Source organism: Camelus ferus, chromosome 13, assembly GCF_009834535.1.
Source record: "Camelus ferus isolate YT-003-E chromosome 13, BCGSAC_Cfer_1.0, whole genome shotgun sequence".
Classification (NCBI taxonomy): domain Eukaryota; kingdom Metazoa; phylum Chordata; class Mammalia; order Artiodactyla; family Camelidae; genus Camelus; species Camelus ferus.
In genome coordinates, this window is record NC_045708.1 from 30,572,239 (window position 1) to 30,595,839 (window position 23,601).

The following is a 23,601-nucleotide window of genomic DNA, read 5'->3' on the forward strand; positions in this document are numbered from 1 at the left end:
GTGTTTGTTACCTGTCTGCCTTGATAAACTGTAAGCTCTAGGAGAGTGGGGACTTGTTTTGTGTGGTGCCATATTCCCAACACCAGGCACTTAGCTGGTGCTCAATAAACAAGCACCAGATGATTGAATAAATGGGCACTCAGACTGCAGGTTCCCAACTCACTGCCCCCCAGCATCTCAAGCCCGGGAAGGGAGATGGGCTTCTGGCCAGAGAAGCCAAATCTCCAGGTCTGCTCTTCCTCTGTCTCCTAGAGGTGTTGTCATGCACACAGGCCCTGAGGCATGAGGACCCTACAGCCAGACGGCAGAGCAGGACACATGCGGCTGACACGGGGGCAACACGCCAGAGCACTGCTGACTGCGGCTAGCTGCCAGAGAAGGATTAATAGTAATCCCTGCCATCCACCCAGAGTGTCCAGTTTACACAGTCCTGTCACATCCAGTATTGCATCTGGGCCACACCACTGCCCAGAAGGTGGGCAGGGCGGGGATTACGTGGTCCCCATTATGCAGACGACAACCCAGAGGTCCCCGAGGTTAAGTGTCTGGCCTGAGGCTGCAGAGGAAGTGGCCGAGCCGGGTACCAAGCCAGGCCTCCTCACAGCGTGCCCGCCACTGCGTCCTGCCCAGAGCAATTTTTATTCAGTGAGACCTCCGGGGTCAATGGGTAGATTTCCCCTCTCTGAACAAACCACCAAGTACAAAACCACAAATCATTTATTCTTTGGACGTCTACACAGACACTTAAATACTGTACTGCTGTCACACGGCTGCCTGTGCAGGCCCCCGCAGGGGCTCTGGGCCTGCGTCCTGAGTCCTCAGTCAGGTCCAGCGCGGAGTGGCTGTCCTGCCATGTCCACTACAAAAGCGGTAGCACCGTGTGGACGGCTGTGAGTGGAGTCCCCTCAGCTGGGCGGCAGACCCAAGGTCCCCACTGCTCCTCAGCCAGGGCTGGCCAGTTCAGGATGCAGGACAGTTCCTCACGTGGTCCAGTCACCACCCATGTGTGAGCTGTCAGAGCTCATCCTTGCGCCCCAACTCACTGCTGGAGAGAGACTCCTGTACAGGCTGGTGGTGCCCCTCCTGGGCTTCCTGGGGCTGCTCGTTGGGGAGGTCTATCTCTTCTGGGCTAAAAAGCATCTTCACCAGGTCGTCTGCCTGCACCCTGTCCTGCAAGGACAAACCCCTAGCTGTTCAGAGAGGCCTCTGGACCAGGTACTCACCAACTCTCAAGTTCTACTTCCTGGAGGACAAGAAGGCTTTTTCCTCAATGGCCTCCAAGCTCATCATCGTCTCAGCAGGTCCTATGCTCCGTGCAAAGGCAGCGGAGGTGGTACACAGCGAGGGACCAAGAACCAGGATTGCTCCCCATCTTGCCCCCAACCCCTGTCTGGAGCCCCATTTACAAGGATAGAAGAAGGATCAGTGACCACGGCACGTCGTGACCATGGTGACACAGTGCCCGAGGGAGGAGTCTCTCTGGACTCCCAAGCCCAGTGCTCTTTCACATCTGAGCATCCGTAGTGGAACCAGAGAAGGTGGAAGCAGAACAGGGGCCCTTCCAGGGAGAGGTCACAGCAGCACCAGCTGCTCTCACCCGCTCACTGTGTCGAGCGTCCAAAGTGAACCACAGGGCGATGGCGCAGCGCTGCCCCCTGGTGACGGCCTTCACACCGTGCGGGTTTTCAGTGCCGGAAGAGAATCCCACGGCCCTTCCACACCGGGGCTGCACCTCCGCCTAAAGGGGTCAATGAGGGGGGTACACAGGACAGAGACCGTGACCTGCTTTCAGAAGGGACATGCAGTCATTGGGGTCCAGGAGGGGGTGTCCCCTCAGCCTGGTTCCCCAAAGACCAGAGCTAAAGAGGAAACGTGACCAGTTGGAGGCCCCCTGTTTTGGGAGGGCAGTGCTGGCCACTAGGGAGACCGGTTGGCCATTCTGCCCACTGCACTGTGAGGGTTTGTCCTTCCAGGGATGGGGACAAGGGCGCACTCACTGTCACGGTCTTGGCATCTAGTTCAGTGAAATAGAAGTTTCCTCCATCGAAGTCTCCATTCAGGTAAAGAATGGCGCTGGGAAAGGCAGAGAGCATCTCAACACAGACTTCCTCCTCCTCCCGCCCCCCACACAACCCACAGCTTCAGTGCCTTCATCTCCAAGTGCTTCCAACCAGCAGCTGGAGGGGGCCTTTCATAGGAAGAAAGCCTTCTGGAACTTCCTCTGAAGTCTCACGAACACGTCTCCCAACCTTCCTGCCTCCCTACCCTCGCCCCAGAGAATCCACCATGTCCGTCTCTGGGGTGTTTCTGTACCAAATCCAGCTTTCACTGTCCTACTCATCACACTACTCTGTGATGGTTCCTGTACCATCTGACTTCTGATCCAGAGGGTCTTGGATTCTGGGAAGAGCTGGTCCCAAATATGTATGTGTTGGGGGAGGGGGCAAGGCACAGGGCACTGGGGGCCTTGGAGGGAGAGCCGGCACCTGTAGTCCCGGAATGTGTAGGCAGGCGGCTCCTTGATGCACACGAGGGCCTCGGCGTTCAGGATACAGTTGTCCACGTGGACTGGGTGGCTACCATCCTTCCTCTCAGCCTGTGCCTCTGGGGCCAAGGTAACACGTTAGCACCAGGCCACCTCAGGGGACATCACAGCTCTCCTGTCAGCATATGTCACTGCTGACCAGCTTCCCTTCCCTTATTCTGGTTTGATCCACACCCTCCAAATCTTTCAACACACAGCAGCAAAACTAACCTGAAATCCTTACCCCTGGTGAGTTAAAAACAAGGCTTCATCAGGTCCTTCACTGCCTGTGGACTCTTCCCGGCTTCCCGGGAGCGCTGGCCCAGTGTGACAGAGGGAGAGTGAATGACAAATAACCTTGAACCTGCTCTAACTTGTAAGATAAGTAGCTCTCTCGCAAATCTGGTATTTAACAATTAGTGACAGAGAACTTGCAACAGAGAACAGGATTCATCTAAAGACACAGAGCATGATTCAAAGAGTCATCTCAATACCAACATTGAGAACCACTGGAGGAAAAGTATTCTTGAATGCAGGACTCTGTAATTTGGCTTCTGAGGACTTCACCACCTTACCTGACTGCCCTGCTCCCCACCTTAAACTTACTCTCCAGAAACAGCAACTTTCTTAGTTCCCCCAACTGCCAGTTGCTCAATGCCTCCACTCCTTTGCACACGCTGTTCTCTCTGGCTCAAACATTCTCCCATCACCCTGTGTATCCCACAACTCCTATTCATCCTGCACAACCGTCATCAGTCATCACCTCCTCTGGGAAGCCCTCCTGACTCCCCAGGGAGATGGACTGTAATTTCCTCCACTGCATTTCTCACACTGGTTTATGCTGACTCCCCAGCAGGATGAAAGGGACTGTGTCCTGCTCTCCTGCACACCCTCAGCATCCAGTACAGCACGTGCTCTGCGGGGCAGGGGCTGCAGTGGGGAGGGAGGCCCACCTTCGATGGCAGTGCGGCACACCAGGTGGGAGTAGGAGAAGTAGAGGGGGGTGTCCAGGCGGAAGTAGGACTCCATGACGCGCCGCACCTTCTCCGTCACGTTGTAGTACAGGTGGGCGCTCTGCAGAGGGACCTTCCCCTCCTGCCCCAGCTGCGGAGGAGACCAGTGGTCAGCCACCCGGAGTGCCCCTCCGTGGCTGTGGCTGACAGAGACCAGGAGGCACCGGGCCACACTCCTCGTGCCCAAGAAGGCGCAGTCCCTTTGCTCCCCACACATGACACTCTGCCACAGCCCCCTCCCCTCGCCTTCGTATTTCTCTTTCTGAATAACTCGTGCATCCTGCTCAGGAGTACAGCCGTTCCTCAGAGCACTCTCAAGCTTAGGATAGTGGTCGTGCTTGCCTGCCTTATTTCTGTTATACTTGGTCTAGTAGCCAGGGTTCAAGAGTCAACCTCACTCAACGTAGTTCATCCTGCCTCCGTAGCAGCTGGAATGCTGACAGGCAGACACCTTTTACCTTTCCCACCACTATCCCCAACTCTCCCCCAGATCCTGGGTGTCCCCCTCCCCCTCTCCACACCCGAGAACAGAGTACTGACCCTACCTTGAGGGCCTTGAAGACAGTGACACCATAGAACTTTTCACTGGGGGTGTGTGGGGAGGTCTGACCCCGGTAGCCATCTCCTGAAGTTGCTGCTGCCTACGAGGCCCCCAAAACAGGTGGAGTTAGCCAGGGTGGCTGAGGGCCTGAGAAGAGGCAGTCAACTGCCCACGAGAAGCAGGCAATCACTCAGCACCAAAGAGGCACCTAGTCAGGGGAGGCCAGGCCCTTAGGGAGAAGGTGTGGTCATGGGGTTCCCTCACATTGGTCAGTCTCTGCAGCTCCTGGCACTCATCATCAGAGATCACGCCATCCATCACCACCCGCTGGGAACCGTTCAAGACTTTGGAGTTCATGGTGAGACTGATGCCGTCATAAAGCAGGGGGCCACCTGCAGAGCAATGACAAGACAGGGCTAAATCCAGCAGCAGTTCTGTCCCAACACTCTCCATTGGGTATTGCCTCCTGTAAGGAACAGAAATTCCAGGTGTTTGTTTCCTGTTCACCAGGGAAACCTCCCTTTTGGCCACTTCTAAAGGCAGCGTGGTCCAGAGCACAGAACTTGGAGCTGAAGGACAGGAGAGCCAAGTGCTGGTCCTAGCTCCACTCGCAAAGAGCTGCTGGCTCTTGGGCCTGCTGGTCACACATTGTTGAGGAAACATCTTAAAGACAATCCTAAAATATGAGCCCCAGGATCCGAAAGAACTAGGTTTGACCTCTGGACCCACTTATTAGCATGTGAGTTACTTAACCTACCTGAGCCTTATCTCATCTGTAAAACAGCATCTACCTCGTAAGTTTGATATAAAGAACAATAAGACAATTTAAGAGCTTAGCACGATACTTGACATATGGTAAATGCCTGAACGTTTAGCTACCATCATATCACTATCATCGTCACCTGTTTAAAATGAGGATCTTACAACCTGCCCCACTCACTTCCCAGACAATTAAAAGAGTCAAGAGAAATCACAGAGGGAAAGCTCTCTGAAAACACAGGAATGCTGGACAAATTCTTTAACACGCTAATCTTGTTAAATTAACCACTGTGAACTGAAGCAACTTCAGAACAAAGGCCAACCTTCCTCTCTTCTATTTCCCCTGGGGTCTCTCTGTGCTGGGGCCATACCAGAGACTCACTATAACTCCATCTATTTACTGAGGCCTCAGCGTGTGCCATGTACCGTGCTAGACAAGGCCAGGGATTAACACCTAAGACAGCAACTGTTCCAACAGTTACGTGAACAACCAGCACAAGGCCGACCTTGTGAAAGGGTGAAGTGCCTTGGAAGTTCAACAGAAAGAGGGAGGGGATCCTAAATGCCCTGGAATTGTAGGGTGGGTCTGAGATGCACCCCCAGGCAGAGACGATGGGAAGTGTATAAGAGGGGGACAGGGATGAACAAAGACCCGGGGGCAGAGAGAGGCTCAGGGATGAAGAGAAGGTGTGAACGAGGAAGAGCAGAACACGTGGTGAAGGGGGCAGGAGGGAGGATGGTGTCAGAGCCCCGTGTTTGGGAGACTGGTCTAGTCCCAGCATGGGAAGGGGCAAGGTGAGTGCGGACAGGAGAGGCAGCGATGGGACAAGAAAAGGGTTGGGAGAGAGAAACAGGGCGGAGTCCTGATCGTGGGTCTCTCCAGTGGGTTGGGGGGGACGATGGGCAAGGGGGGAGGAGGACCAAAAGAGACCTGAAGATTTTGAGGCTTGGAAACAGGACGAATGATGGCAATTGGGAGGAAACAGTTTGGAGGCAGGGAGACAGGATGAGTTTTTACTGGAGTGAACTAAACTAGTGTCACTGTGACACAGGAGTCATTTCTTAACCCAAGGCCACCTCTCAGTGCTCTTTGCAGGTGGAAGTCCCGTTGCTGAGTGAGGAAGGACATGTGGCGAGGGAGAGCAGACTTGTGCTGGTGCAGGCCCTGAGGCTGCCCTCTGCTGGGGGCTGCCCAGCTAACGTGGGGACCCCTGGCCTGGCTGCCTCCACAACGGTCACAGGGGACCCCGAGCTCATCCTCTCACCTTCCCGGGTCAGCCTGCTCACGTCCAGTGACTCCTTGGTCTTCTCTTCCACAAGGGTCTCAATCTCCTTCATGAGGTTTCCGATCTCCTGCGAGATGCGGGCGGCTGTCTCCCGTTCTGACCTGCGGGCACAGCCGCTCTGAGGACTGGGCTCCAGGACCCGCCCAGGCTCCCACCCCCACTGCCCAGACTGGACCTGCCCACCCCTGGCCAGGGGTTCACATCTGCCTGGGCTCAGGAAGCCTCAAGTGCTTCATCAGACCGATCCAATCATGCACTTTCTTCAAGGTCCTCACTTCTGTTTCTCTTGCAGCCTCTTCGGAATCACCTCCTCTGGCGTCCATGAATCCTAAAAGCAGATCGGGAGAAAATAAACAGAGTCGGGTGAGCTGCTCAATCTTCCAGGTCTCGATGCACAGACTAGGGCCTACAGGGGAGTACCCCTTCTCACCCGCCTCCTTTCAGGAGATAAAGTGAGAGATCCCTGGAACTAAGTCAGCTATAACTAGCTGCCAAGAATTCCCCTACGTCTCCCATCTCTCATCCATGGGCTTCTCGGATCCCATGTTTGGCTCAAGCCCTGAGAGTCTTCTCCCCAAAGTGACACAGTGTACAGCTCACCCCTACCCCCTGCCCCATGACATTCCCTACTCTGTTTCCACACCCTAGCTCACCGGGTCAACAAAGGGTATTCCAAACACATCATAAGCGAAGAAGAGCAGTTCTTTCTCCAGCAGGCTTCGCTGTCGGTACTCCTGGGCACTCTGAGGAAACACAGTAGAAGGAAGACCCTGGAACTCAGCCCTGTCAATAGCTCTCGGGGCGGGGGGTGGGGGACTCTGGCATTCTACACTGTTGTTCCCAGTGTGACCTGAGGCTTCAGGTCCCCCAGTTTTGGGCAAAAGTCTCATTTCTCTGCTCAAGGGCTCCTCTTGCCTGGCACAAGCAGTACCTCTGAGGGTGGCATAACCTGGCTTCCCTTGAAGGGAAAAAGCCCCCTTCCTCCCCCGCCACCACTCCCCCTACCCCTGCATTAATCTCTGAGACAGAAAATCTGAGGATTCTCCGGAGATGTTGAAATATTTTTCAGAGAAGGAAAATTCCTTCTGTGATCTCTGCAGGATTTCAATACTCAGGAAAAAACCTAGGAGTTAGGTGACTCTAGACACCTCTGGTGTTGGTACTATTATCCTCATTTTACAGATGAAGACACTGAGGTACAGAGGGGATATGCGACTTGATTCAGGTGACACTGCAGGACATGGTAGAGCAGGGACCCACATCGAAACCCAGGTCTTTCCAAACCTAAAGCCCACGTGCTTTTCCTCTGCCATCCGCCTCCTGTCAGACGTGGAACAGACGGTATCCCTCCCTGCAGACGGGCAGCCCTTCCCACATATGCTCACAGGCAGGGCTTACCCAGGACAAGGAAACTAAGTACCTTCCGGGGTCACATGTTTCCCTAGGTGCCCCGCTTAGTCTCCCAGCAGCAGTAGAAGGAAGGAAAAGAAAAAGACATCGTCAGTTGAAATAAAAGATGAAAGCAATAAGGGGGATGTTAAAGGCGTCGGTGATTCCTGTATCACCTATTACATGTACCCAAGAGGAAGACAGAACTCTTCCCCTGTGGTGTCTGAATGATTGGCTTCCCTCTCCAAGTGCCAGACACCAAGCTCGGTAGGTTGTCATCTCCTTTAACCCTCTCCAACAGCTCTATGAGGCTGTGAGGGAGCAAGTCCCACTTCTGCCATATATTCATTCAACACCAGTTTACTGAGTATCAGCCACGTGTCAGAACCCTGTTGCACCGGGATAAAGCAGGGAGACAGGGATTCTGGTCACCACGGGCGCCCGTCGGCTTCTGTGTAATTTAACTCATTTCCAGGAGTCTCATCTCTAGAACGGGAAGAATAGTGCCCACCTCACAGGGCAGCTGTGATGATTAAATGGGATGATGGGTGTAAACCAGCCAGCTCAGTGCCTGGCCTGGGACAGGGCTCAACCAATGTTACTTAGCTTCTTTCCAGAAGGGTGGTTGTAGTTAGAAATGGTAGATTGACCACGTAGACTTATTTTCCCTTTCTGCCCCACACTCACTAATATGACCATAAGGGGTAGGGGTGGTGTGGTCTGAACCCAGCACGGAGACCAGGAGCGGTGCCATCTCAAATCCAGATGGTCACCATCTAGCAGCTGAAGAGGACAATGATGAGGTAACTGGTCTCCACATGGGAGGGGGTGACAAGAGAAGGGTTATTTCTATTGGAGACTCTCGGGATTCCAGCACTAGGAAGGAAGAAGCTTGGTTTTTAACTTCAGGGTAGGTGGGTACCACCACCTCACTGGGTTGCTATGAGAATCAAATGAAAGAAAAGCTATGAAAACTTTTTGTCAACTAAAAAAATGCCACACACATTTGAAGGGTGGTTATTTTCAACAGTAAACACCACAACAAACAGAACGGGAAGTCTGTTACTGCCTGCTTCTCCAGTGAACAGAGGAGAAATTAGCCACCATGGGCTGGAGTGCAGGCGGGGCAGGAGACTGTGCAGGGAGCATCCCGCTCCACCTGTGTGTCCCTAAGCCATGTGGCCGGCACCACACATATGTCTCCCAGGCTGGGAATGTGGTTTCAGGAGGTGGCTGAGGTTAGACGTGAGAAGACCAGCCACCTGCTACCTGTGTGCCATCAGCAAGACCCCTGTGATGCCACCTGCCCACACAACACTTTGCACATATTCATACACCATCTGCCAGCTCACTATCTCACTTGACCCTCACACTCATCCTGTGCTGAAGACAGAGCAAGAACCATAATCCCATTTTACAGAAGGAGAAGCTGAGACTCAGAAGGGCAATGCAGCATGACTAACATCCCATACGATGTGCCAAAGGTCGCACGGCTAGTAAGTGGAAGGGCCAGGATTTGGGCCCAGAGTAGTGACTTCAAATCCATTGTTCTGGGCTCAAGGAGAGGATGTAGGTTCCGTGTGAGGCATACATACAAATATCGAGGTTCATAGTACCAAACTCCATTAAATTAAAAACAGAAAACATTCCATGTTTTCAATTACAAAAATAATACCCATTCACTACAGGGAATTTAGAAAACATAAATGAGCAAAATCCAAAAATCACCTGTGATTCTGCCACTCAGAAATAGCCATTGTTAAATGTACAGCACAACCTGAAGCCCCCCAGCAGTGCGGGGGTGCCTGCTTTCACTGCAGTGCCTTTTGCTTCAGTGTGTATTGTACAGATTTTTCTTCTTGATTTGGAGTGAGATGGGAATAATGCTGAAATAGGGAGAGATCAGAGAATGGCAGAAAGAAGAGGGGACAGGGAGGGAAATGGAGACAGAAAAGAGATGAGTGAAAAAAAATTTAGCCTGAAGTAGAAAATGATAAATCTTGGCCAAATGGTATCAAGTCTCAAAGTAGGGATGCTAAAAATGGAAAGAATATGGCTGCTTTGCAGTTCTGCTTTTCTTTACCGACTCAGAGAAAAGACTTCTGGGCCAAAGATTGTGCCAATTAAGGCTTCGGCTTATCCCCCAGGCTTCCTCTGTGCTCACACCGACCCGGGCACCCTGCCCCCACCCTGCCCAAGTGGTGCTGGCTCCCCTGTCCACCCACCTCCCTGTCCTCTGGTCTGGGTTCGGCTGGCCTCTGCCCTAACTAATGCAAGTCTCTCACCTCTCGAGGGCTGATGGACCTGGCTTGCTCTTCTCCAAGCATGGCTGTATAGTAGGCCAGATTCTGGCTCATCACCTCATCGTTGGGAAAGAAGAGGAGATAGGTCTTGGCACACTCAATGGCCTGTGTATAATTCCCAACTGCAAAGGGGAAAAAAACGTGGCTGAGAAGAAAGCATCTAATCCTGGTTACCAGGAACCGCCTAGTGTTCAGTCTCAGCACAGCTCAAGGCAGTGATGACACGACAAGATGGCACCAGCTACATATCAAGACTGCCTGATTTGGGGGGACAAATTCCAGAATCCACATAGAATATATAATTGAGCTTAAGGTGCTCAGTGATCTCAGGTAATTCAAACATCAGCCCTAATATTCCCCATCATTAGACCAATTTCAGGAATATTCCCGTCTTCCTACCTTTTTTTCCCTATGGATTTTCAGAAGAGAAGGGAAGATTACAATAGCAGATTGCCTCTTTAGCAGAAGAGTTCTTATTGACATGTGTTGGTCTCTTCAACGCAACTATAAACAAGGTATATTCTTGAATATGCTGTAATGCTCAGCACACAGTAGGAACTCGGTAAAGACCTGCTGACTTGTCGCTTTTCTGGATATTGACAGCCACACCCCCAACCCCAGTGCTACACTAGGGAGAAGGGCTGGGAAGTGTCCCGTGAGTAGGCTTATGTGGAACTACACCCTTGCCTTTGCTGTAACTTAACTCAGATGCAAAATCAGATTATAAACGTTAAGAGAGGGGACCAGAGAGTGAGGTCCTGGAGTCTCCCTCTCCCAGCTTTTAGGGCTGCAGGTACCAGCTTCCCAGGAAGTGGCTTATGACAAGGCACACAGGGATCACCTGGCACTGTGCCTCCCAGAGCCACAGAGAGAGACCAAACAGGTTGACGAGGCACAGTGGCCATAATCCCTGCCTCCCTTGCTTCTGGCTTAGTAAAAAGAGAGAGAGGAAAGTAGGCCTTACTGTTATAGTAGGCAAACTGCAGATAGTTATAATGAGACGGGAGGAAGTCTTCAAAGGGCTTCTCTCGACTTGGGTGGGAAGCAAGCTCGGTGACACAGTTCTGCTTACAGCTGAGGACCTGGATGTAATGATCTGAAAGGAATCAAGGAGGGGGTAGAAACATAAGGTCAATTTCCAGGATGCAAATTCTGTTTAAGATGAACAAATTCAAGTGGAGGCGATTTCCAGGCAGAGTCCCAGATTTAAGAGATTCAGGAATGAGGGTGAAGAGGCTGTGTCTGCCGTGTTACGTTGCTGCCGTCTGAGCCCAGCGGGCCTGGCCTGCGGCACGCACCTGTGATGGCCTGGAAGAGGTCAGCGTTGTACTCCAGGTAGTTGTAGCCGTCGTAGTCATAGGGCCCTTCACAGAGGGCCCGGCACTCCTCATCCGCCACGAAGTACTCCTGCAGCGCTGCCTCCAGGTGGGGTATGGCTTCCTGCGGCTGCTCCTCCGAGTAGAGGCGCACCCCCAGCTGAAACTCGTGCTACTGGGAGGAAGGGGTACTCAGCTGCAGGGCAGGGCAGGCGGCAGGCCGCCCTCCCTCCTTGCCTGCAGCCACCTTCAAGGGCATCCTCGTAGGTGAGGGTGGCTGCCTGTAAAGGGTCTCTGTTTCTTTTGAAATTTTAAAACATCTAACTCAGTCTAGATGAAAAGACTCATGGGGATTCAGTGTCATCTTCTCACACTTTTCTGTAGGGCTAAAAGTTTTCAACATAAAAGTTTAATATAAAAAATTAGCTCAGATTTTAGAATGTGATCAGAGGTGCTGAAAGCCATCTTTCCAGCAGTTACGGAGTGATTTGGGCCTCTGTGGCTGATTACAGACTGCCGTTCTGCTTTCTGTGGGACACAGCTTCCTTCTTGTGGACAATAACGATTTTCATTTGTCATGGAATCACCAAAAAAATCCCCCAAATTGTGTCGAGTTTGTGTAATGTACTAGATGTACACAGTTTACTTTAAAATTATTTATTTATTTATTATTGTATTATTTAATTGTTTTATTTTGGGGGGGGTAATTAGGTTTATTTTTAGAGGAGGTACTGAGAATTGAACCCAGGACCTTCTATGCTAAACATGCTAAGCAGGGGCTCTACCACTTGAGCTATACCTCCCCCAAAGGTTTACTTTTAAAAGTCATTCTGATATTGTTTGTAATATGCCTGTTTCTAAACTAGAACATAAGCCCTTTATAAGAATGCTGTATCATCACAGACAATTATCTCTTATGAGATACAGACTTTTCTTGCTAAATTAATAGAATAAGAACATTGAGGAGTATTGTACCACACACTGTAGTGAAAAACAAAAAACTACATGAGCAAAAAAATTTGACTAGTAAGTTAATATAATCTGTGCATAAGATGGACTATCATGCAGTCATTAAAAATTGTGTTTTCAAAGAAAATTTGAAGATATGAGAAAAGGCACATGATGTAATAATGTTAGTGCAAAAAGGATGATGAAAAATACATACGTCATATGACACCAAATAAGATTAAAAAGTGATACAGAAGACTTACAAAATACGCCAAAATATCAACTACTGGTTTTCTTAAGGTGGTAATATTATAGGTGATTACTTTCCGTTTTATACTTATTTCCATTTTTCTATTATTGTACTTCTGTCATCAGGAAACAACCCTAGTAAATGTCACTATAATAAAAAGAGAAGAGGATAATGTTTTTTTCACCATATGCGGTTTGGCTTCAAGATCCTTGAAGTCGGCCTCCTTCACCCCAGACATGGTTTGGTAATAGTCTAGGTTCTGACGCATCTCCATGTGCTCAGGATTGCCCACGAAGAACGTATGTGCTGCTGCCACGGCTTTCTCCAACTTGTTTATCTAAGGATGAAGCACAAGAACACAGCTGTCACATCCACACCCATAAGGTTTATGTCCAAATGTGCAGTTCATGGTAAACAGGAAATCCCAGCCTTCCTGAGCCTTCCACGCGGTGTGCCCCAGCCCAGAAAACACACCTACGGCAGGAACTACATACCAGAGATCAGAAGCACAGGGCCCTGGGCGGATTTTCAGCTATTTCCCAAATCAGGATTAGGGATTCCTCAAATTACAGGAGGTAATGCTTCAAAAGTGTAAACACTATTTTAAAACAAAGGTTGTATTGTAGGGGGAATGCTATGGAAGACTGCCCGGATAATACATTCTTGAGATTGAGATGTAGTGACTGAGCTAAAGAAAATCTAAAGAGTCAAGGATTTAGCGATAGCAGAGAAAGAGCAGTTAACAACTAGACTATGCTTAAGAATTTGCCTAGAAAAAATATGTATATATTTTTGCATAAAATAAATGTTTTGACACATTGAAGGAAAAAGTGGGTGGTTGAAAAGTCTTAAGGTCCTATACAAAATCCAGACGTGGCATCTTCTGACTCAAAGCCCAGGACTCATGTGGTTAAAACAAGTCAGTATCCAGAAATCTGAGGGGGAAAAAATGTACAACAGGTCACAATAATGCCTATAGCAATGGACTCCAATGTATCAAAGTTATACAGGTTCATATGTAGAACCCAAAACAAATCACTGATGATCTAATGATTAACTAGATGGGTTTGGGGGTCAGACTGGTAACAAAGGTAGATTTAATTATTTACTTGCTGGGGCTTTAGACAAATTACTTAAAGTTTACTCTCTAAACTCAGTTCCCTAGTCTGTCGTCTGGAGATAGTACTCGCTAGCCACAGGATTGCCAGGAAGGTGAAACAAGATGATAGATACATGCAGTTTCTAACACATGGCGCCATCCAACGAAGACATACAAATGGCCAATAGGCACATGAAAAAATGCTTAATATCACTAATTATCAGAGAAATGCACATCAAAACTACAATGAGATATCACCTCACACCAATCAGAATGGCCATCATTAAAAAGTCCACAAATGATAAATGCTAGAGATAAATGGAGAAAAGGGAACCTTCCTACATTGCTGGTGGGAATGTTGTTTGGTGCAGCCGTTATGGAAAACAGTATGGAGAGTCCTCAAAAGACTAAAAATAGACTTACCATATCATCCAGCAATCCTATTCCTGGGCATATATCCAGAAGGAAACTTAATTCCCCAATGCTAATGTTCATAGCAGCACTATTTACAATAGTCAAGACATGGAAGCAACCTAAATGTCCATTGACAGATGACTGGATAAAGAAGCTGTGGTATATTTACACAATGGAATACTACTCAGCCATAAAAATAATAAAATAATGCCATTTGCAGCAACATAGATGGACCTGGAGATTGTCATTCTAAGTGAAGTAAGCCAGAAAGAGAAAGAAAAATACTATATGATATCACTTATATGTGGAATCTGAAAAAAAAGACAAACAAACTTATTTACAAAACAGAAACAGACTCGCAGGCACAGAAAACAAACTAATGGTTACGGGGAGGGGGAGGAAAGGGATGGAAAGGGATAAATTGGGAGTTTGAGATTTGCAGATACTAATATATATAAAATAGATAAACAACCAGTTCATGCTGTATAGCACAGTGAACTATATTCAATGTCTTGTAGTAACCTATGGTGAAAAAGAATATGAAAATGAATATATGTATGTTCATGTATGACTGAAGCATTATGCTGTACACCAGCAATTGACACAACACTGTAAACTGACTATACTTCAATAAAAAATATATATACTAACATATGGTGCCAGACACGTATTAAGTGCTTAAAAAATGTTAGTTCAATAAATGTAAATCTCAGCATATTATTAATATGCTAAGAAAAAAAATTTTTTTTCTGATCATCAGCACTAGTAATGCACACTAAGCAAGGAGTCAGCCCTGGCTGTGACCCGAAAATAGCTAGGTGATCCAAGGTCACCAATCCCCATCTCTGTACCTCAGTTTCCTTAACTGTAAAATTAGAAATTCTCTCAAGTCTGTTCCTGTAACGGATTGATTCTCTCTCTGGTATCCTTCAGGACTGCTCTTGCCTTTCTCCGATCTCCTCCATCTCCTCTCCCCTCACCCCACCCCCAGCCCTTCTTTACCCGCCAAGCACGTGGCATCTCATTTCCTTTCCTCATGTGGACAACCACACTGCTAGTGGTTCACCCTGCCACCACTTTCTCCTTCTCCCAAGGCTTATTACATGTGGCTTCCAGAATTAGCATTCCATAGCCCTGTTCTGATGATGGCTCCCTGAAGTCTGCAGAATTTTCTTCCCAGTCTGGCCTCACTCTATGCGAATGGCCATCCTTGCTCTCTCTAGCAATATTTGGGATCAGTTTCAAATGTCATGTCATCTTTCAAGTCTAATTTCTCTGAGACAAAGCTATATTCTCCCCGATTTGTGCTCCCACAGCTTGCTGTACACACCCTTTTTGTAGCCCTTACTACTAAAGGGATTCTTAACAGCAAAGCAAGGCAAAACAAAAGAATATAAAGTCAAGCACTTTAATTACCTGTACAAGAACTGGAATGTACTAAGTATTCAATAAATGTTTGTCAAAGAATTTTTTAAAGTGCTGTTAAGTGACATGACCAAAGACATAGCCCAATTATTTTGGCTTCAAGTCCAGCACTCTTCTGGGAAACTAGAAGGAATGGAACAGAACTGCGTAGGCCAAATGCTTGTGGGGAGGTGGAAGTCTGAGATTCCCCAAGATTTTCCAAGTCTCTCTTTAGAGTGAAGGTCTGCTCAACTATGGATATAACAGATTGACGGCACAGTCCCTCTTTCTCTTTCCCCCCAGTAAAATCGGGCCAATAATGGCCTCGACTTTACAGGACATTGCCAGGATCTGGACAAATGAATTCATAAACGCGAAGTACTTAACAGTGCCTGGAAGTATGTGTTGGTTATCATCACCATCTTACACAAGTCAGAGAGTTCCAAATCTATGTACACACTTGGACTTAAGGCACTCTGGAATTCCTAAAACACTCATTTTCGCTGGAAACCTGACAGACTAGCCAGAGGGTCCCCCACGGGGAGGGGCCATACAGCCCCTACTGGCGACGTGGCAACCTCACATCCTGAAGGAAAGCTACTGCACTCCAGGAGCAGGAAAAGCATCACTGAAAAGCGAACCGGAAGGAAGATATTGTAGAAAGGTCCTAGCTTCTTACTCCGTTACTTACAATGAATCAGAATCAGAGACCCAAGCTGCCGCATTAGTTCCCTCTAGGAGGCCTCTCGGGGACACAAGGCCAAGTTTTGCTTGGTCTGTGCCTTAACCCTAGGCTGGACTTTTAGGATCACCATCTGCCTATGCGAACCGGGCGAAGCTAGTCTCCCGGCAGGGTCCCTGCTCTCCCTGGGTCCGGGGAGAGCTCTCCAGCCAGAGGCCACTTTTCCACTCCACGGACACTTCCCTGGTCCCCCAAGTCCCCCCGGGTCAACCACGCCCAGAAGGACTCCGGCCGCCTGGGCCCAGGCAGGTCTGCACCTTGAAGTAGGCGACCTGCAGATAGTTGTAGGGGCTTCGCTTGTGGAACTCCAACTCCAGCTCCTCGCTGAGCGAGAGGGCAGCCGATGGCCCGAGGCAGCGGCGCAGGCAAGCGGCTCGGCGGAGCAAGCCCCCGAAGAAGTGCAGGTCGTGCAGGGCGGCGGCGCCCGAGGCCTGAGCCTGGCTTGGGGGCGAGGCGGGGTCCAGCTCCCACGGCAGGTCGGCGGCACACTGGGTGCGGCAGCGCAGCCGGAGGGCGCGCAGGGCTGCCCGTGATCGCAGCGCCCGCTCCATGCTCAGGACCACCCCGGCCCAGTCCCCGCGCGCGTAGGCCGCGGTCCCCTCCGCGAAGAGCAGATCAGGAGCCGCCATGTCCCACCCCGCCTCCGAGTCGGCCTCGGCCCGCGAGACAGCGGCGGCGACCGCCAGCAGCGTAGTCAGCAGCCTCAACGCGCGTGCCGCCATTGCCTCCTCAGACCTAACGGGACCCGCTGGTCACCGGCCACGGAGGCCGGAGTCCCACCCCCGGGAGGCCCCGCCCCCGGCCGAAGCCCCGCCCCCAAGTGCTCACCCGGCTCCCAAGCTCGGCAGCGCAAGCCCAGGAGGCTTGCACCGCCTCTTCTGCCTCCCTTCAGCCTGGACTCCGCCCCTCAGCGGAACCCTGCGCGTCAGCAGGAGCCCCGCCTCCGAGCTCCAGGCAGCTCCGACGCCCAATGGCCAGGGAATACGGAAGCTCCGCCCACGGGCCTTTATGCGCATGCTCTGCCGCCTCGCGCCGCCGGGGTAGTAGGGAGGACGCGACGCTGTCATGGAAGACGCTGCGACGCCCGGGCTGACCGAAGGAGTCACAGAAAACCGAGTTCAGTTGGCTGCAGGTCGGGGAGGTAGGCGGGGCGGGAGTCAGGAGGGGAGAAGAAGCCCTCCCGGAGCAGCTAGTCTGCCGGGCTCGGCGGGAGGCCGAGGGCGGGCGCTCACGGCCTGTGTTCCTGGGTATGTGTCGCAGGAGCCCTGGTGGAGCTCACGCCAAACCCCGGCGGCCTGGCCCTGGTGAGCCCCTACCACACCCACCGGGCCGGGGACCCCTTAGACCTCGTGGCGCTCGCAGAGCAGGTGCAGAAGGTGAGGAGGCGCGGCGGGGGAAGTAAAGACCGTCTTCCGTGCACGTTTGGTCGTGCGTCTTAGGGCTCAGACCTTCCAGCCGCTTAGTGTGGGGTAGCATCTGTTCTTGTCTCCATTTTACACGCGGGGAGAACTGATGGTCACTGCGAGTCGGTGGCCTGACTCGAACTCTGATCTGAGAATAAACACTCCTTCAGCTGCAACTTGACTGCCCATAATCTCCCTTCGTGGGAAGGTTTGTGCGGTACTGTCAATATTCATGATTTCATTTGGGCCTTAGGACAGCCCTGTGAGGTGGGCAGTAGTTATTCTTCCTATCTGACACGTGAAGAGAAGTGAGAAGTTTCCAGGGAAGTTTCGATATCACTGTAACGCTGTTCTGCAGGGATGCACAGTCCACTTTAAACTGCTTCCGTACCTGTGACCTGAGGGATTGTAGAACTTAACATCTTAAGGGCAAGGACTGTAGGTTTTGTCCTCTGTCCTCATTCTCTGGACACCGTATTCCCAAGCCCAGCGCTTAGACACTGACTGCCAAAAGAAGTAAAATAAGACTGAAATGTGAAATAAGAGAAAAAACACTGGGAATTTGGACACCTGAGTTTTAATCCCAGTTTTTTTTTTAACTTTTTTTATTGATTTATAATCATTTTACAATTAATCCCAGTTTTGATACTAACTTACACTGTGACTTGAGGTAAATTACATTTCTCTGGACCTCAGTGTCTTTATCTGTAAAATCCAGGGTTTGAACTAGGAGAGCTCCTAGATCTAAAGTTCTTGAAAAACCAAATTTCATCTAATCTTTCTTACCAGGACTTCCAGTTGTAGAACCCTCTTCAGTATGTACAGATACAGGGCCTTGGCTGCTTCAAAGCGTATGATATTCCCTCATCCTTGTATACACTATCACATTTGGCCTTGGTTGTGTTAAAGGCCTTCGTTTTGCTCAAAAATATTTAATAATGAATGTGCTTAAGTTCTGTTATATATACATCTCTGTACTTCAGTTTTTTTAAAAATTAAGAAATACTCAAATACTTAGGAAATCTGTGATTAAACCTTGTGCTTTCTCTTTTCTAGAGAGGTAGGAAGCCAAGTATAACTATGGGTTAGGAGAACATTATGTGTCTGTTTAATCAGATCACTTATTGGGAGTGAGGCTCCCAGGGTCAGATCTTTGGCACACATTTTCATTGGGTTACCAAGTGACCATTATGTTTATTACAGTGGCCTAAAACAAAGAAAGAAGTAACACGGTTTTTGTCCTTCAGCCTATAATCAATCTAGTGAAATATAGAGGATGCATTGCTGTGCTGCCTTCATGTTTCCAGTATTAGTCTTTGAGAAACTGATGGAAAAACACTCTGGAGACAAACAAATTGGATGAAGCATATTTACTGCCTGTGTACTGAAACGTACTTTCTAGCAGGACTGATTTCTTACCTGCCATTTGACATTAACGTGTGTTCAGAAAGCTTGGGAGCCCTGGGATTAAGACATGAAATTTAGAACCAGCCTGATCTGTGTTGAAATCTTCAACTGCCATTTATGAGCTATGAAACCTTGGACAGGTCGCTTCACCAGTCTGAGTCTAATTCCTAAAATGAGAAAGTGAAGATACCTTCATAAGGTGTTACAAGAGTTAAATGAGGTAGTAAATGAGTAAAAGACCTCAGAGTGATTAAGGCCAGAGTTTGTGCTTGATAATTATAGGTACTCTTTCCCTTAGTTCTGTTTTAACTAGCCTCTTTTGTTTACAAGGAACAGATTTGTTGCCACCTTAAGAAAAAGGAGATATATTGTAAGGCCGCTTCTAACCCAGAACTGTCTTAGCCCTAGGAACCACCTCACTCTCTCATGGCCACATTGTCCTTGGAACAGAAGGCAAATTCTTATATCAGGAGCCATAAAGCCTTGCGTGATCTCGTCTCTGCCCTCTTTTTCACATCTCCCCTCAGTAACTACCCTTGAGCTGCACTGGCCTCAGAAATGCCTGGAAGCTGCTGCTTCAGTTTTTTGCATGGCTGGCCCTTTCATTCAGACTCAAGTCAAATGTCACATCCTTGATTAGGCTTTTTTGACTCTAGAGGGTTATACCCCACCTCATCCAAATGACAGTATTATTCAGTTAAATTTGAATGCCTCCAGACTACACATGCATTCTAATTCCTGCAGTCCTTACCACTCCCTGTTACTAAACCATTTGCTTCATTCGTTATATTTGATCTGCTTCTACCACATATTGTGGTTATTTCCTTCATAACAACATCATAATTCCAAGTACATACAACACTAAGTTTAATGATTTTTCTTTTTGGTGTCTGTATTTGTTACTCACTAGAGCTGTGCTGTGCAGTGCAGTATGGTAGCCACTAGCTACATGTGGCTGTTGAACCTTGGAATATATGGTTAGTGCAACTGAGAAACTGAATTTTAAATTTTATGTGATTTCAAGTAATTAAAACTTTAAAACCTGGTAATTGATTCAATTTTTGGAAACTTAAGTATATTTGGAACAACTTGGATGTGTGAATCTACTCTTTCAATTTAAATTTTATGAAGTCTAACTACAGATCAGGTTTTTCCAATGAAAACTTGGCATCTAAATTGATTTGTGATGTGAATATAAAATACGCAGTTAGTATGAAATGTAAAATGTCTCATTAACAATTTTTATATTGATTACATGTTGAAGTGAGAATGTCTTTTGATATATTGAGTTAAATGTATCATTGTAATTAATTTTACTTATTTTTACTTTCAGCACGGCTAGAAAATTTAAAATTACATAATGTGACTTGCTTCATATTCTAGAAGACAGTTGCATTAGACTATTATCTTAATGAAGGCAGGGACCTCTTTCTCATGTCTGCTGGTGTGTCCAGTGCCTGGCATGGTGTCTGACACACAGTAGTTGTTAAGTATATATTTGAACAGATAAATGATTGACTCAACCTACTTAGTTGTTTCTGTTCACTCATAACACTGGTTTATACCTGACCTTTATGTTATGCTTCCTCAGCCAACCAGCAAATTCTCTTAATATTTCTTAGTTCAACTTTAACCTCTCAATTTGTTTTTCTTCACTTAATTGTGTAACACTAGAAGTTAATCAGCTTTTCATGAAAGTCATCTGATGCCTGAGTGATAACTCTTCCCAATACATGAATTGGTCACACCAGTCTCTCCTAGCTTTGAAAGTTAGTTGATTTATTTTAAGCAATTTCCGGTGCCTTCAGTTGAATTTCCTAGCACATGATAGGCAGTCTTCTGTGTACATAATAATTGTTTCAGGTCTACATTATGGTGCAATTTTTAAAAATACACTTTAAATAACAATTAGGAGTGCAAGTACAAGTTAAAATATAATTAAGTGTGATGTAAATTCAACTGAGATAGTGGTCAGGTTAACAGATACTTTCTCTATACAGCTAGATGCCTGTACAGCAGATGGTAAGAGGCAGACCACAGGTGTCTTTGGATTTTCATTGTAAGATGCATCCCTGATTTCAGAAATGTTTAAACATGGAAAATAATGGCAGCGTGAGGAATAAGTGGAGTTAGGCAGAAGAGCAATAGGGGAAACATGTTGGGTAGAGGAGAGGGCATGTTCAGTATCATTTGCAAGCAAGAGAGAGCAGGGGATGTTGGAGGACTGGAAAATTTGAGTGTGACTAGAATCTAGAGTGAAAACGGTAGAAGCTTTGGGAAGTAGAAAAGAAGGAGCACTTCATTCTGTGGTATGGGGCCACGTCAGCATTGGCTTCTCATAAGCAGAGCTGTCGGAGCTCGGCCTGGGGCTGAGTGGGCATTCACGGGGGAATGGTGAGAACGGGAAGACTATTTGAGGCATAAGCAAAGATGTGGACGTAACTTCACTTTGGGATCTAAGTAAGGGCGTCCTAGAAATCTTACCCTTTTTCGACCCACAGTTCGTTTTTTTCTCACTCTTAGGCTGATGAGTTCATCCGAGCAAACGCCACCAACAAGCTGACAGTCATAGCCGAGCAAATCGAACATCTGCACGAACAAGCCAGGAAGGTAAGAGATGGCTTTAGCTCGGCTTTCATTTCTTCATTTAGTCCACAGGATTGACTGAACTTGCTTATAAATCATTGTAACTTACTTGTTTTCAGTACCTCCTAGGAATATAGAAATGCTGAGTGAAAGAGCATAAGCCCAAGAGGTTAAGTATAAGTTTTTCACTGAGAGAAAGTTCAGTAAGGCAAAGTATTTTAAGGGAAAAATATGTTTTCAGTTATAAAAGAAATGTACTTACTACAGAAAAATTGGAAAGAAATTTAAAAACTGCTCAAAGCCAATAATACTCAACATTTTGAAATATTTTTCTAAAGGCATTTTTACAGCACAGTAGCGTAACCCAGTCTAACTTTTGTCTCCTCAGTATCATCTGGATCTCAGTAGTGATTCATTGCTATTGGGGAGCAGGATCCTTAGCACTGAGCAGATTGCAGATGTTGAGTGGGATGATCGTTGACTATGAGCCTGTTACCTCTGATACCTAATTTGTTACATTTCTGTGGCTCTTAGGTATTGGAAGATGCTCGCAGAGATGCTGACTTGCACCATGTGGCTTGTAATATAGTGAAAAAACCTGGCAACATTTACTACCTTTATAAACGGGAGAGTGGTCAGCAGTATTTTTCCATTATTTCTCCAAAGGTAGGAACATTTATTTTTTGCACAAAAATCTACTCCAGTCTTTGAGAAATTCTTGGTGTGTGTGTGTGTGTGAGAGAGAGAGAGTGAGAGAAAATGTAGGCATAGTAGTTGGTAAATGGTTTCCTAGAAAATTGGAGGTGGCGTGAGCTCAGACATGGCTCTAAAAGATATACAGGTGCTTAAATTATTTCACAGTCATTACCTCTGTTAAGAGAGGTATCTGGCATGTAATGTAATGCTTTCCAAGAATGATTCTGACCGGTCTGAAATGAAAAACCAAAAGAGAAATTTGAGACATAATTAGGAAATGCACTCAGTTTCTTTACACCTTGATCAGAACTGACTCCTTTGCCTTCTCTAGGAATGGGGGACAAGCTGTCCACATGACTTCCTTGGTGCCTACAAGCTACAGCATGACTTGTCCTGGACTCCGTACGAGGACATTGAGAAGCAAGATGCTAAAATCAGCATTGTGAACAAGTTGCTAAGCCAGCCAGTGGCTCTGCCTTCAAGCACTGAACCCAGCTTCCAGGGGTTCAGTTCCACTGAGAGTGGACTCTGACAAACGCTGTCACGACAAGGACCAGTCACCTCCTTGTTTCTCCAATGTCTGCCTTGATGGGAAGTGGCATGTAGGTGAATCATGAACTTGGAAGGCGATCCTCTGTGAATGTAAATGCTGTCGTTACTACTTTTAGTTGGGATGATGAAGAATCATATCAGTCTCTTTGGGGATCCTCTCTGGGTCATAGATATGAAACCAGTCAGTTGCATAGCACTGGCCAGTGTACTTTCTTTCTCCATTATCTCCATCTGTTCTCCCATAAGTCACACCATTAGAGAAAGAAGAGTTTCTTCTTTCCACAAAAAGGTTACCGAGTCATTTCCCGGAGAGGACTGTTATTAGCCTTTTTGTAACTGAAAGTGTTTAAGATTAGGGTTGAGGCTATTTAACAGTTGGTGTAACCCCAGCTTCAGATTCATCTGGGAAGCAGAATATTGGGTACTGGAGGATGATAAACAACTTGGCTTGGCTAGTGAGAGAGGGTGTGTGATTCTGCTATTTCTGCACTGTTGATGAGGTTTGGCTTGCCCCATTCTGCTCTTTCTGTCAAGATAGGATGCCCGGAGAAACTGAGGCAGTAGCAATGGCCAGGTTTTGGGTTTTGGTCAGGTTCAGCCTCTAAACTCACAGAATTTTAGACTTGGAAGAGATGTTGGAGGCTGCTGCTAACCATGGTATGAATCCACTCTCTAGCCTCACTGAGCTGGAGATCCAGAGATCAGCCGTCTGCAGCATGAAAAATCCACTAAATGGCAACTTCAGAATATTATGGAAGAGAGAATAGTGCAGCGGGTGAGAAACAAGAAAAACAGCCAGCCTGTTGGTTAGGAGTTAACTCAGATTAAAACTCATTTTGACCTGGATTATTAAGGAATTTAGAGGCTCTTTGGCTGAGTTTTTATGCTGATTCTGACTGAGCCCTTGTGGGATTCTACCTCACTACTTGTCTGTTCAGTGGAATTAACTAATTGACCGTGTATCCAGCA

At 47.8% G+C, this 23,601-nt stretch overlaps 2 protein-coding genes across 5 annotated transcripts; one reads left to right on the plus strand and one right to left on the minus strand.

Moving 5' to 3' along the window:
- Positions 1–699: 699 nt before the first annotated feature.
- P3H1 (prolyl 3-hydroxylase 1) lies at positions 700–16,778 on the minus strand. Of its 3 annotated transcripts, XM_006173079.2 has the most exons (15): positions 16,246–16,776; positions 12,514–12,666; positions 11,114–11,303; positions 10,780–10,911; positions 9,798–9,937; positions 6,777–6,866; positions 6,399–6,451; positions 6,103–6,224; positions 4,343–4,470; positions 4,083–4,178; positions 3,478–3,628; positions 2,487–2,604; positions 1,998–2,073; positions 1,598–1,738; positions 700–1,170 (listed from the first exon to the last, which is right to left on the minus strand). In XM_006173079.2, exons 1-15 carry the CDS (start codon positions 16,708–16,710, stop codon positions 1,015–1,017), a joined length of 2,211 nt encoding a protein of 736 aa, XP_006173141.2. In that variant the 5' UTR covers positions 16,711–16,776; the 3' UTR covers positions 700–1,014. The 3 variants fall into 3 exon arrangements, with proteins under 3 accessions (XP_006173141.2, XP_032349887.1, XP_032349888.1); XM_032493996.1 differs by lacking the exon at positions 4,083–4,178 and having other exon boundaries at positions 16,246–16,777; XM_032493997.1 differs by lacking the exons at positions 700–1,170; positions 1,598–1,738; positions 1,998–2,073 and adding an exon at positions 2,756–2,841 and having other exon boundaries at positions 16,246–16,778.
- A 218-nt stretch (positions 16,779–16,996) lies between these two features.
- On the plus strand, positions 16,997–23,601 carry C13H1orf50 (chromosome 13 C1orf50 homolog). Of its 2 annotated transcripts, none has more exons than XM_032494003.1 (5): positions 16,997–17,120; positions 17,249–17,364; positions 21,322–21,408; positions 21,919–22,050; positions 22,412–23,601. In XM_032494003.1, exons 1-5 carry the CDS (start codon positions 17,054–17,056, stop codon positions 22,610–22,612), a joined length of 603 nt encoding a protein of 200 aa, XP_032349894.1. In that variant the 5' UTR covers positions 16,997–17,053; the 3' UTR covers positions 22,613–23,601. The 2 variants fall into 2 exon arrangements, with proteins under 2 accessions (XP_032349894.1, XP_032349893.1); XM_032494002.1 differs by having other exon boundaries at positions 17,008–17,129.

What these genes read in the sequence shown, in the direction of transcription:
- P3H1 (XM_006173079.2), bottom strand. Translation starts at nt 16,710, where the DNA reads ATGGCGGCACGCGCGTTGAGGCTGCTGACTACGCTGCTGGCGGTCGCC. An exon ending in TGCAGGTCGCCTACTTCAAG is followed by an intron (nt 12,667 to 16,245) that starts GTGCAGACCTGC and finishes CTTCATCCTTAG; the next exon opens with ATAAACAAGTTGGAGAAAGC. An exon ending in GCAGTTTGCCTACTATAACA is followed by an intron (nt 9,938 to 10,779) that starts GTAAGGCCTACT and finishes TCCCCTTTGCAG; the next exon opens with TTGGGAATTATACACAGGCC.
- C13H1orf50 (XM_032494002.1), top strand. Translation starts at nt 17,054, where the DNA reads ATGGAAGACGCTGCGACGCCCGGGCTGACCGAAGGAGTCACAGAAAAC. An exon ending in TCGCAGAGCAGGTGCAGAAG is followed by an intron (nt 17,365 to 21,321) that starts GTGAGGAGGCGC and finishes TCTCACTCTTAG; the next exon opens with GCTGATGAGTTCATCCGAGC. An exon ending in TTTCCATTATTTCTCCAAAG is followed by an intron (nt 22,051 to 22,411) that starts GTAGGAACATTT and finishes TGCCTTCTCTAG; the next exon opens with GAATGGGGGACAAGCTGTCC.